This window comes from Danaus plexippus, chromosome 27 (assembly GCF_018135715.1).
Source record: "Danaus plexippus chromosome 27, MEX_DaPlex, whole genome shotgun sequence".
NCBI classification, from domain to species: domain Eukaryota; kingdom Metazoa; phylum Arthropoda; class Insecta; order Lepidoptera; family Nymphalidae; genus Danaus; species Danaus plexippus.
The window spans coordinates 2,716,479-2,732,114 of NC_083555.1; the positions used below are offsets into that span (position 1 = coordinate 2,716,479).

General features: G+C 29.8%; 1 protein-coding gene across 1 annotated transcript in view; it reads right to left on the bottom strand.

The window, feature by feature from the left end:
* Positions 1–15,636, bottom strand: part of LOC116775538 (transcriptional regulator ATRX) — a 106,983-nt gene that overhangs the window by 25,019 nt on the left and 66,328 nt on the right. The window contains exon 3 of the mRNA XM_061525134.1: positions 11,703–11,888. Coding sequence (XP_061381118.1) covers positions 11,703–11,888 — 186 coding nt within the window. The remainder of the gene's footprint in view (positions 1–11,702; positions 11,889–15,636) is intronic.

Sequence of the window (15,636 nt, forward strand, 5' to 3'; positions counted from 1 at the left end):
ACGAACGATTTTTGATCATAATTATAGATAAATCCTCTGAAATTATCTCATGATCTTCCATTCCCAGTTGTTGAAATTGAAATCTCGCCTATCAGATTTCAAAATGTTATGAAATCCCTACAGCTGAATATTCATTCAAATCGATCTCAAATACAGAATAAACAAAAATCTGTAAACCTAACGTGATGGCATCGGTTGAAAGTGGCTCGAGCCAAATTGGCCGTATAGTAAATCTAGCCGGATTAAATAGTTCTTACTGAAGCTCGAAATTTCCGATTTCGGTGTATATTTCAAACAAATGCATTCCCATTTTGCTTTGAGTCTAATGGAATATAAGATTTCTTGATGGATACGTGACCGTGCCTGACTTTTTTAACTATTTTGTAGCCTACAGGTTAGGTATAAAGTCCATTCCAGCTAGTATTCAAAAGGATGGCAGAAAGTATACAGAATAATAAAAGACATCCATTATCTCACGATACTGAAAACAAAACAACTTAAATTATATTTTTTACGTTCTTCTGGATTCTTTTTTATGGTAAGCCTCAGTCACAGTAATAACAAAAAATAATCCAGTCTAAACGCGAACAGAAATTCAATAGCTATATCAAAACAAGGATGTTAAGAAGGTAATGAATAAAATATTTAATAAAACACCTTCTATTTAATATAAAAGTATAATTACAAAAAAAAACTATAGCAGATTTAAACGAGGTTATACTCATTTAATAAGAGTCGAGTAAGCTTACCGTTAGAAACAACTTCAGGAGATACTCAAAGAAAACTAAAAGAAGATAAACCTTAAGAAATTTCATTAATAATAAAAAAATATTAAATAAATTTACAAAACTATCAAATTAATTCTATAAGATTTTAATCTGGTGAAAGGTGATTTCAGCTTTTATGTTTCTATATGATAAGATATTTTTAAAAATATGTTGCTATTTTAATTCACAGTAATAACAGACCGAGAATATTTCGTTTAGAATATTGTCGAATATTTACTTATTTTAGCATTTGTGGATATGATTTAATTAGTACAAAAAATACACTATATATACACACACAAACACACACAAATTATATATACATATATATATATAAACTTAATTAACTATTTCCCCCAAACAATTTACGCCTTATTTAACATCATAATACAATGTTAATATTATAAATACAGACGTGATCGTGTCACATAAAATGCTATTTTTACAAAGTAAGAAATCTAACGTAGCATTATCTATCTTAGTTACCTCTGCATTGACAAAGATCGAAAACGTTCATCTTTAATATTATCATTGAAATACAATCCCTATGTCTTTAGGATAAGAATCAAAATATAGATTGCTAATCGTAGTATACCTGTAAATTGTCTGTATGATTTGATAAATACAAAACAATGTATCTCAAAGGATCAGAGTATTGAGGATAGCTTTTATAACTTTTTCTTTTGGGAATAAAGAAAGGAATGGGTTGAGGTTTCTCTAATTGCCGTTGTTAGAACGTAAATTTATACAGTAAAAATAAAACAAACAAGATATATAGTAAAATCTCCTTTTTCTTTAGTTGATTTTAATAACATTTTTTTAATGTCCCAATGAGGCAAACGAGCGTACGGAATATTTGATGGTGAGTAGTTATAATCGCGTATGGACATTGCAACATAGGTGTTATAGATGCGTTGCCGACCTTGATTGTGGAGATGCCTTGTTTCTTATTATCATAATTATAGTCATATAAAAACATTTTATCTCTTGATGTTAAAATATAGCCGTCTCTCTAGGATGAATGATATCTGAATTGTTACTTTCTGTATTTTTTACATCAGTGCATCTTTCCATTGGAACTGTACGGGGTAACTTGGTTACTGCATTGATTTAGTGAGCAAAATATTTAGTCATAAGTCATAGTAAACTTCCTGAGGTAAGTCATATTTTTTTATTTAAGGTTATATTAATATAAGATGCTTTGAATTTCTAACGAACTTCCTTTGATTTAAGGCTCCTTTCTGTGAGTTACATTTCTCAGTTGAGAACTCCACTTGAAGTGTGTCGTAAAATTTACGGACCGCTGCAGTCTTTGTTACAATTCAAAAACTTTGTGACTTTTCAAACCAAAATTCATATTATAAATTCAGTGTTACCCATTTTATTATTATTTAATATTTGATTTTGCAACTTCAATGAACTCTGTTATATTTGGAATATGTAGATTTAATTAACTTTCACAATAGAAGTCAATCAAAGGAGGAATAACGAAATAGCTTGCTTGCTATAACAAATTGTTATAAAATTTTCTTGTTATTCAGCCCCATCGATCACAGTCCAAGTCTCACTGGTTTGTCTTAACCGATGTCGGACTGTGAAATTACTTAAGTCAGATCATAAATCTCATTCTCAAATTGTGAAACAATATTCTCTTCGAGAATCATTCTAATAAATACCTAATACGAGTTGTATATACATACATACATACATATACATATATATATATATATATATATATTCTTTTTTTTCTCGTAACTTGCATAACCGTGCCTCATCTTCCTACTTATAACTTTCTGGCTGACGAATATTTACGGGTCAAAGCATAAAAATAACGTAAATATTTTCTATTAACATAATAATACATTTTTCTTTCATTCAGAAAAGTACTGTAAAAAAATATTGTTGTTGTTCGTCTACCAGCAAAATTTCACTTGGGACTCACAACCATCCATCTTCTTTAAGAAATCTTACTAGAATGGAAGAAAATTATTCTTGAATGAATCTTGTTTTAGCGCGTTGTAAATTCAAGAACTTATATACTATGAAGGATAACTTTCACTTCTCCAAAAAATTTTGGGTTAAGAAAAATTTTATTACAATGCAAGGCTTTTACTGCTTTGATAGTATCAATTAAGTCCAAGGTAATCTAATTACTATATGATTTTTGTTTTTAAGATTGCACTAATTTTGACATCAAGATGTTATATATATATATATATATATATATATATAAACATCTCAGTCATTAGGAAAACAAGTATACTTGTCCTTCTTAGAAACCCCTCCCCCCCGGAAAATATTGATACCTTAATGATACTTCAAGTTTTGTAATGATAGGTTTAACTTTGATAATAGGACTTAGTTCGTGAAGCACTTATAGATAAACAGTAATAGTCATATTTGTAATAGTAAGGAAACATACACAGAACAAGCACTCTTGTACATATGTGTGTACAAACACACATCACTTTGTACAGTTCTCAGTGATAGTCAATTTAAGCTATGCCTCGTTGATTAGTCTTAAGTAACAATGGATTACATCTATCCATAGTAAGTGCTGTATCAAAGCAATCTACTGACTGGCTCTGGAATTCTAAGCCTTTAACCACAGCTCAGATAAATCAGGCTTGACGCTTTTTGTTTGACGTTGAATACACTTTATTTCTCTAAGGGTCATTTTAACTCTATAACTTGTTAACGCGATTCGTTCTTAAACATTTATTTACAAAACATTTTAAGTAAGAAAGAAAATCCCATTTAGTAAAAACTACAAATATATATTACAGATTTTATTGAATAGTTTTGCACCGTACAGTATGAATGATTGAAGTCATTTTACTACAAATATTGTAGTAATCATGATATTGTGTAGTATTGTTATCTTATTGTTCTATCGTACCGTATCGTGCCTTTTTCCTTCAAGCACATTCTCGATATTAATTTTTCACGACGTAGCGAAGTGGTCAGCACATAAACTTGTCACTTCCTTCACAATATATCAACTGTTACAGTATCTCAAGGTGCAATAAAAATATATAAATGATGCTATCAGAATATGAACTTAATATTTAAATTGATTTTTGTGTGCTCTTTCATTACTTTTCCCGTTAAAAAATATCACTAATCCTCTTGTATTTTTTTCAACAGATACAGATGGTGCCATTAATACTCATAACATTATATTTTTCCTTCGTAAATGCTAAGGAATTAGTATTATGCTTCCCCTAACTTAATTCTAATATTTGAAATTTCTTAAAATGATTTACAAGTTTTTCCTTTAATATATAAAAACAAACAAAATTTTAATTTCATCAATCTATAAACAATGATCACAAAATTAAATAATATGATTATTTATATGTAAAAGTTACTAGATAAGAATTATTCAAATTTTCTGATTTTGGTACTTTAATATCTAACCATTTGCAAGAGAAAACTTTAAAAATCTGACTAAAGGCTATAAAAAAAGATTATTTCAAGACAATCAGCAACAGAATTTCAACGGCTAATGATTCCGCTGAAGTCTCTTTGTAACTAAAACAGTAAAAGCCAATACATTTAACCGGATGAGCACATAATTTGTACAAATAAATATATGGATACGAACTCCAAGTCGAAAAACCGATAGAACCGCCGGGAACAGATCATAAATCTTACCCAGCGATTGATTTTCCTTTCAGCATTGTAAAAAAAAACGTTGAGCTATAATTTTATCCTTGCAATATCATTTTTATAACCCAAATAAGAAACAAAAATGTATTTTGAACGCAGCCAGAGTAATATTTTTTGTTGGCATAATATCAAATAGTCTCTCTCAAGAGAGCATTACTATACTTTTACTACTGTTTTCTGGAATAACAGATAATATATATGTGTAAGACTTATAGCTATTTCATTTAAATGATTCATCAACAAGAAGCAACACTAAAATTGTTTTGTTTACTTATTTTTTTTATATTAAGTAAATACTTAACAAAAAAGGAAGTTAAGGGAAAGGCGTTGAACCATTTTCAAATGATAAGAAACATGTTTACACTTTTTTGTTATTCAGTAAATTATATAAGGTAGCAACCGGAGGTTCCAGGAAAACTACGAAACTTACTTATATGTATATTATAATCAAAATTACATATTAAAACATATAACCTATACCTAAGACTACATGAGTGCCCCGATGTTAGGATAGCAATACCATTCTATAGCTTGTGTGGTATCAGGAATCTTCTGGTTCACACGGCTGGGTGTTCGTTCCGCGGAGTCTGCGGCGTCACTTGTTATATGATATCTTATCCATACAACGATGTTGCCCCGGCAATGTTCATTTATTTTATAATATGTAGCGCGTACGTAACAAGTACTAATATAAGTAGTTATTCAGGTTCAATGTTTAGTACATTAAAAGTATATTTTCGGCTTACAATAATTTTGTAAAGTATTATTATTCAATCAAATAATTGTTGTTAAAAGCAAGTGCTGAACGACTTAGTCTCGTTAAAATTTATATTTATAGAAACGAACTAATAATATTTTCAAAGACAAAGTAGGTTTTAACATAGAATTTTATGTAAATATTCATTAAATCATTTTAAAAAGTAGTTGCGTAAATAGCTATAAGTGCTTTGTGTATAAAAGTATAGGATTCTGAAAGAGTGTTTGTCTTTGAAACTTAAGGTCAATATTAAGATTTTTATTTCAATCCTTATTTACGCATAAAATGCGTTAAATTATATATAAAAATAATAACAGGCACATAATTCTTGAGTCTTTAGCGTGTGTATACCTTTTTATATTACGTCATCTAAAGTAACATAAAATAAGGGTCAGAAGGAAATGTGGAAAGCCGGAAAGCCTGCTTACATGATTCAAAAGATTCAAAATCTTAATATAATGACAGTCCCTATTGACCTCTGAGCGCTCTTAAATCTACCATTGTATGGAGTAGGACAAGTGGATGGAAAAGTTGAGAACCGCGTAATGAGAAATTATTCATAATAAGAAAAAATATAAGAACAAAGAAATTAATTATTCATTTAAATGAAACTAGTATTATTCGGATAAACTACGCGTGATTTATTTTTTGTAAAAAACTACATACTCCCGACGTTTCGGTTACTTTTCAGCAACCGTGATCACGGGCAGACGATATGTCTAGTTTTTTAACAAAAATAAAACACGCGTAGTTTATCCGAAAAATGCTAGTTTCATTTAAATGAATAAAACTCGCGAAAATCTTAGATCTCAATTATTTACTTACCTACAATATTATACGTTGTCAGCATAAAAAGGTGTAAGTTAGGTAAACAAAGGATCTGAATTTGATTCTGTTGTATTTCGACTGGCCTTTACTTTATGTTACATAAAATTATACAGCAATTATATTGGCAGAACAACTATTAATACTATCCGTACTAGATACGTGTCGTTTTACCTTAATGAGGTTAAATTTCTTGGACTTCAAGGTTACCAATCAAAAACGGTGTATCCCCTAGTGTTCTGAAATATGTAGTGTTATGTCTATTTTCTCGGATATGGTAATGCACATCGGATTATGACATTACACCACAAATTTTAGATCCCAACGAAGTCAAATGTTACGACAGAAAATGTTAAGTTAATGAGATCTAAGACATTTGACAGTATTCATTTAAATGAAACTAATATTTTTCGGATTATTACACGTATTTTATTAATTTAAAAACTACATACTCCGACGTTCCGTTATTTCGCAGCAACCGTTGTCACGGGCAGACGATATATAGCAATGCTAAAATAATGAAAAACGCTTAGTTAATTCGAAAATCTTAGTTTTATTACATTAATACTCGACTGTCTGACTCATTAGACGCATGATCTCATTAGACTTCTAGTATCATAAAAGTAAGATGTGAATTACATGATTTTTCAATCATATCAAAAATAATACAGTTTTCTATAAAAAAAAAAAAAATTTAATCTTACATTCAAGGCAAATTTAAGTTGTGAAACAAGTATCTGTGTTTTTATTGACAAAAAAAAATAACTGAGAATATTTTGGTGGTGTTCTAAATATTACAGCTGTTATAAAAAAGGTAAAGAATAAACAGGTTCAATTATATGTATATATATATATATATATTAATGTATTATCAAACATTTGTACAAACTACAACTATTGGTCATCGATAGTGTTATAAGAGAATTACCTACATTGTAATAAGGGGATTACATTATTTTTATTTAGTTGGCTCTAATTCCAACTCCGCTATTGAGAAACAAATATAACTAACTTTAAATGTAACTTCTGAGCTTAATTTTCTGAATATAAGCTAGAATTGGAACGTGCTGAACTGAATGGCACATTTAAATGTTGGTTAGTAACCTCATGAATGCATTTATATTAACAAAAATATATTTTCGTGCCTTACACTATTATTAATAAGATATAATATTAGTTTTATTTTGACTTGTAAGTGTAGTTTTGGTATAAGTTATTGAAATTTAGGCAAGGAAGGAGAAACAAAGAGAATTCGATAAGCGATGGCACGAAGAATTTAGGTCTTTGTTCACGTTCAGTCCTTAAAATAATAGAATTCACTCCAATGCTCTTTAGAAATATGTAAAACATCGTGGAAGTAAAATTTATACAATACATTATAGGGGAAACTTAACTGCAGACTACAAATTAGGTTCTACGCTTAACTTGAGAATTCATGATAATAAAAATAATTTTAAAACAAAACTGATATTTTCGGATTAATACGAGTATTTTACTATTTTGAACTACATACTCCCTAGGTTTCGTTTACTTTGCAGCGACCGTGATCACGAGCAGACGAAATTAAAGTGTCTAACATTTTCATCTTGTCTAGTATGTAGTTATTTTTTCAGTATTTAAATAAATACTCGCTAAAGTCTTAGATTTTTCATTAATTTAGAAACAGATATCATAATAAATAAATAATTTAATATTATTTTCCATGTTATTTTATTAGCTTTTTTGTTTAGAAAAATGTCAAGAGGTGATTGTGTATCAGTTAGTTATTTATCAGGAGTGTGTCAAGTTATTAGTCCTCAAGAAATAGGTCTCAGGTGACGTACGAGGTAATGGTTGAATCAGATTTATAAAAAGCATGTATATTTCAAAATATATTACACCAACAACATTTAAATCTTTAATCATAAATATGAAGTAAAATTTAAATGTATTTAAATAGTCTTTACACGATTATATGGTGCACTATACCTGTTACGTAAACAATTCATTTTTATCGTTTCAGTCTACACATATTTTATAAAAACCGACTTAATAATCTGGACTCATACTAGGGTAAAGACCCCATAACCTTAGCATCATTGTACAAAGCTATCCTCACGTTGTAGAAATATAAATCCTAGACGCTCCACTGCGGTTTGCGATATACGAGATCCTTGTCTGAGATATGATTCTCATATCGTGTCCTTTACGATGCCTTTAACGTTACTAAATCATCTGAACCTAAATTTACAGTGCTGAAGCTAAAAAAAATATAGACATTTATCGGGTTACATGTTTATAAACAAAGTTTCCATTAATGGTCAGCAATAGTGGACAAATACTCTCAAATAACAAAACTAGCTGATGACATTTCATCTCGTCTTACTTTTAATATTATATTTAGGAAACCGAAGAAATTTCAGTTTATAACCTCAATTGTAATCTAATATCAACGAGTTAAAATATAGAACATTTAAAAATAAAGCTATACAGTTTGTAATGTCACTAATATTATTTTGTTTTATCTATTACACAATACCTAATGCGTCCTTTTAAGATTGAGAATTTTTTAGTTTTTCATTTTAGGTAAGCGATACATATTCAAAAATAGATGAGCATCGCCGGGGCAACATCCTTGTATGGACAAAATATCATATAACGAGTGATGTTGCTGTCTCCGCGGAACGAACACCAAGCCGTGTGAACCAGAAGATTCCTGATACCACACAAGCTATGGAATGGTATTGCTATCCTAACATCGGGGCGATCATAGTCTTAGGTATAGGTTATAAGTTTTAATATGTAATTTTTATTATAATATTATATTATGTATTGTGTATGTATTACATATAAGTAAGTTTCGTAGTTTTCCTGGAACCTCAGGTTGCCACCCCATATAATTCTCATATAAATATTTGCAGTTGAATTTAAAAAAAAGTTTATTATATTTTTTCTTTCGTATATGTAACATCAGATTTCTTTATATAAATCGTCCTATTTGAATTTGGATAAGACGAGAAAGGAAAATATTTAAGCAAAAGCTCATGATGATCCTACATAAACTTATTTTCGTCAAACTGTCTTTGACAAACTTAGTCACATTTATTATTCAATTAGAAACTTTCAATAAAGAGTCCGTACGAACAATTTAGGAACAAGGAAAGTTTTATTAAAATCGAAGCCCTCCTTCATTTTTTATCTTCCGAATATGAAATCATTTATATTCATTGATACTTTTGAATTAGTTTTTTTTTTTTATTTAAAATGTCCATTTCGTTGTTTCATTTCACGAAGATTATTTTGATCGGTTTTATTAAAAAAATCGTTTTAACCTTTTCAAGTTTTTTTATAAAAAAAAAAATATTTAATCGTTTTTTCGTAAATCCTTTTTTTTATCGACCGAACTGCGAAACGCCTGATAAATATTGATTTGTAGTATTTACGAACAGCTGAAGTCTGAATAGGCAAACATTGAACTGATAAAATATTAGCAATAGAAACAAGGGTAACAGTTAATCCTACAACTACATATATTTTCTACTTTTTCCAACTACCTACTAACGTTACTCAGTAGTACCAAGTGAAAAGTTTCGATGTTTGTTTGTTTGTTACTCAATAACTCATAAACTACTTTCCATGGACGTAGTTATGTCGTTAAAACGATACAGACTACTTTTTACACACGAACCTCTCGGGTAGTTCAGTGATGGCGCATGTAGAAACTATTGCCACAATAACACTAAATTCAAATGCATATATTGCATAATTTATATATAAATAACAACAAACTAAACTGTATGAAACAGCTAGTTATATATAAACTTGAAATAAATTCGCATTTCCTCCGTCGACAACCTTTAAATATTCAAAATGGTCGGCTCTCAGAAACTCAGTTAATATGTAAACGGAATGAATAACAAATGCTAAGTAAATTATATTTATTACGAAACACCAACAACAGAGTTGATTATTAATAGAAGAAATGCTCTAGTTATAGTCTACAATTATTCCAATGTAGTTTTAGTGAACATGATTTTTATAAGAGTATTGAAAATATAAAAAATAACTGACTTACTTAATTGAAAATCATTAACAAAAACACGCCCAAAAGAAGTGGATAAGGATTAAATACGTTATGTACATGCACTCGTTAAGATATGAAGGAATTAGCATCTAATTTACTTAAAATTATATGCACACAGCGCGTGTTATTTGAAATAGTTCTTATAAGACATTTATGCCTTAAGAACTAAGACTTAATGTACACATTTATTATCCAACTTAAAGCAGAAACAACATTATTATGAGGAAAGTTACAAGGAGAGTTTGCAACGAAATTTTATTTCGAATTCCCTTAATGCCACGATTGGGAAGTCAAAATTTGAAGACGGGAATGAATACATTTTAAATAAGAACATTTTTAGAACGTAAAAGGAATGTAGTCGGAGCTATCCATTGAAAGTCTCCGGATTTGCAATTTAAATTGCAAAGAATCCGTAGGCTGTAAAAAATCAGAATCAGACGTGAGGATATCAGTGCTCTTAGAATTTTATTTAAATTATGTTGAATCCTTGAGCCAATGTTTTATTACATGTTTTCGTTCGTTCGTATAAATAACAGGGAGAGATTTGCGGGGACGATATTTGTGTTATTTAACCTACGGAATCTTGTACTCATTTGTTTTACACCTAAAGTTTGCGTGTGTGTTTGAGTACGTGTTTGTGTGTGTGCTTGTATGTGTGTGTTTTTTTATGAGAAAAGTGGCAAACGAGTAGAGGCCCTACATGATGGGCAGTAGTCACCGTCGCCCATATATATCTGCAACGTAAGAGATGTTGCGGATGCATTACCGACCTTGATTATGGAAGAGGGGGAGAAAAGGGTGGAAAAAGGGAAAGGGCCACGGGCTCTTTCAGTCATGAAACGAAACGCAGCCGTTAAAGGCTACTTCACGCCGATCTTCTGTGAGAGGGTGGTACTTCCCCGGACGAGCCAGACCATGTTCGAGCTGTAGTAGCTTGACCAGAACTGGACTATATCACGCGTGTGTGTGTGTGCGCGTGTTATTATGCGTATGTGTGTGTTTCAGCCTTTTTTAAATCAATAGATTAGATTTATAGTCACCCGGTAATATACAATAAAACAAATGTAATGAAAAGGATTATTGAACAAAACTTGTAAGTATTGACCTAGTCAAAAGCTCCAAATAGTAACCTTCTATTACTCCTTAGTTTAACATATTTAATTATAATCAGTTGTAAATACATTTTTAATTAAAATGAAGGAATGGAAAACGTTTGACGAAAATCTACCAATAAGTTTAACACACGGGAGCTAAAGATACTGGCCTCATACAAATAAAGAAGATATAAAAAAAAAATAGACAAAAACATTTACGTGGGAAAATATTTGTATACTGTTACTAACAACAATCAAACTTAACAATATTATCACACTTATATTGTAAAACGTAAACAAGAATAGTTTCAATATTAATAATAAAAATAAAACTACGCATATCAATTTCGGTGTCCTTATAGGACACAATCAATTACGCTGATTTTAATTCACAGATTCAAAGAAATGGGAATCAGACGTATTGGAATTGAAGAGGGTATTAGGTTACTTACCATTAATCAATCACTGACAATTCATGAAAGAGATTTTGTTGCTAGACTTTACGAAGTTTCTATCACCCTTACCTTTATCATCAGCTCGGAACTCAGCTTCCAATTCAGCCTTTGTTGGCTCCGGCTCGGGATCATTCTTGTTGGCAGCCTTCATACTGATTGACTTTCTGGTCTTGTGACCTCGGAAAGCCGCTTGTATCTTCGTCGCCGCTTCTTCTTCGGACTTACTCTCCTGCGCTGTCTCTTTTTGTTTCTCCTCTGGAAAGTTAATGTGATTTTATTCCATTACTATCAAAGCTGAAGGTGTTTTTGTATGTTTAATTCTTTTTTCATATCATACTTCATAAGGTATGAAGAATAATATAAAAAAAATCCTAAAAACTTAATTAATTATATATTTTATTTCAGCTTATGCCTTTTCAATTGTTATGATGATGGATTCGTAAAAATATAGGTATGAATCATAAAGTTCAGAATGTTATTATATTACAATTCATTAAACATAGTTAGTCGATGTCATCAAACATTGCAGTCAGATATTTTATGATTGAAATTCCGAAAAATCACAGTGAAGTCCACCGAAAAAACGACGAATTTAAAATTGTCAACGAGAAAATTGAATTATTTTGTTTTATTTTAAATGTAAAAGATGAAATGAAATAAAATATATGCGAGATATATTTTTTACGTAATTAACTTGTTCAAAAAACAGTTATATTTTTTGGTAAGCTTTAAATTTATCTAATTGGCTATATACGCATCACTTAATCCTACAAACCTGATAATTTTATTGACATTCATAAAGTAATTGTACATAAAAAATATTCTTTAAGCCGACTCAAACAGCGGCGCTCTTGTATTCGTTCGACAAAAGACTCATTTCCGTAAATGAAGCCCTAAAAAGGCCTGTCAAGATGTTTCCAAAGCAAAATGGATACCAAAAACGGAATATTTTGGCACCAACATTACTCTTTCGTATTAATTAGGCCAAGTACTAGATACGGAACAAAAGGTTGAAGTATTTTAGATACTTATTCCTGCAACACCTTGGTTGTTTATCAATTCAATTGAAATTATAAATACTTAAATGGAAGAGGCTTTGTAAATATTAATATTGGATATTTCACACTTAGACTATTGATAGAATTTTTAAGAAAATATTATAATTATAGGTATAGCTTATTATAACGGAACGTTTTTCATACTGATACTTGTAAAATAACATTAAGGTCTTATAAACCTATGTACGATTGTCATAGTTGTGTAAGTCGTATTTATATTTTTTCTACATTAACGATATCCCTTGTCGCGCTAATATTTTAAATGAGAAAGTTTATACGTATGTAAGGCTATGTGTTGCTCTCTCAAGTATAAGTTACTGAGCGGATTTTGATGAAACTATAGTTTGAACAATAACACTTAATTTATATTTTAGCTCGTAATTCCGTATCACTAGCACAGGATCATAAAAGTTAGATCATGAATGTTGCTGACGATTTTTTAACATATTTATTATATTAATACAATATATACATGTCTCTTTGAATTCAATTTCCAGTTTTACGCAGATGAAGTAGCGTTTAAATACCTGTAGTATAATAAAAAATATTTTACAATAAGTAACGATTATTTTGCTCTATAATTACAGCGAAAAGGATTGTGTTCCGATGGAAGTAAAAATAAATTAGAAATTTAAAATACGACTTACTGTAAGAAAAATATTACTAACACAAGGCAACACTTTTTTGTCCTTAAACATTCAGCGAGAACTAATATCTTGTTTATATCACTAATTACTTTAAAATCCATCAAAAATACCACTTTTATACGAAAGGAAAAACCGCAGGACTGCACTAGACACATAAAACAAAAACTATAATTAAGATATTACAAAAGCGACTTCAACTAGGACCTTGAATAGAACATTAAAAGTCTGTTAAAACATCTTTATTGTCTTTTTTATTGCATTCGGGAGACGTTATAGAACATCTCAGACTACAAGTATTCTCTCGGGAGCTACTTTAAAACACAATTCAAGACTACATTATTACTATAAAAGCCACTACTAGATAATAAAAGTAATGGAAAAAATTAAAATTTTACATAAACTTATCTTTTTATCATAAATTTATAGTACAATGACATGTAACAGTATTGTTAAGATAACTAAATTATTTAATTGTGACATTGTACGCTGTATTTTACCTTTGAAACAATATGCTTTACAGGGATGTTTGTCTATAAATAAACTGAAGGCCTAAGTTCAAATAAACCTATTAGTTAATTAAGACACGATATATATAGAGCCAGATGATAATATATTCAGATTTCTACGACTAAGTGCTTTCACAGAGAGATCAAAGGATGACTATAATTAATTGATCAAATATCACTATTGCTTGATGACGTCAGAGAGTCTAAACAAAACTTGATGTAACAGGACAATGAAATAGAGTGTATTGGGGAAATACGTAGGCAAGCATCGGTGCGTCGCAAAGAATAAATGTTTTTTTTGGTTATAACTACTAAGGAAGAAAAATTTTCTTGGCATAATTTTAGATATAGTAACTTAGATCAAACTCTATGACAATAGTGAAATTTGCGACGCCCTACCTTTTTAAGTACCGGTATGGAAATCATGTAAATATTAATTTAAACCTTAGTTAATTATAAAAAATATATTCTTAATAACTCAAATAGTATGTAGAATCTCATCAATAATTTAACACAAAATATTATTCTCAGTATGTTATGAAGTAAAAGAAACATGAATGTAAAATATACTAAATTCTAAATTCTACACAAGCTCTTTTTTACTCTCTTTACCGACTTACGTTACGACGATATTTAAATAAATGATAATTTTGTTAATAACGGTTCTATCATTTCATTTTAAAAACTGAAGGAATGTTGAAAAGAGTTTTTAAAATATTTCATTTTAATGAATTTGCAAATCAAACGAAATACAAAATGATGACTTACAGTCCAAAAAGTACGGTCATATATTTGGGGAAAATGTCGTAATTTAAATCTAAGGTGGAAAGCTGCCAGGAAAAGGGGAATAATTCTGAAATGCAGAATTGGAATGACAGGATTCTGCAGTAATATACACTTTGACGTTGTGCCAAAGAAACTACAATTCTTTTTTATACATTTTTTATACTAACATACGTCTGATTATAGGTTATTACGTATACACGTTTTTCATCTTTAAAGATAAAAAAAATCAAATTTATCACATTTAAATGAAACTAATATTTTTCGTATAAACTACGCGCGCTTTATTTTTGTTAAAACCTACATACTCCCGACGTTTCGGTTACTTTTCAGCAACCGTGATCACGGGCAGACGAGACGTGTAAATAAATAAAACTCGCGAAAGTCTTAGATATCATTAAATTTATAACACTTAATTTTAGATATACCAGTGCATTTGTGATTACACCACAAACCTACGAACAGAAAAGCAAACCTTGATATTTTAGCAGGAAGAATAATATCGCTGGAATTTTGTGTACAATTGGATAGGGAATTTATAATAGCCTACATTAATTACGGTAGGGTACAGCGAGGGTACTGTAATTAATCAGATCGGATGTGTATACACGTGAAGCAGCTAATGGGGCTTCATGATAAGAAATCTCTCGCATTTATTAAAAGTGAAATCATCTATGATTGCTGTCACGAATGCTTTATAATACTCACCAAAAAAATACTCGCTTGATTTAAGTAAGAAAAGCGAGTACAGTCTTTGTATTTGTTCTTTTTCTTGAGTAACTATGATATTTTCTTGGTACATACATAATTTTTTGGGTTAAAAGTTTCTTTATACATCTAGGGGTAGCAAACAATTTTCTTTTTTTGTTTTTTTTTTTTAATTTTTAGTAAGAGTTTTTTTTTTAATTAATTTCAGATTTAGAATTTGTTGCTAAAAATTCAGATTGAATTAGAAAATAGCTTGTATTTTCTATTAACCTCTTCTGTATGTATTATCATGCAGATTAAA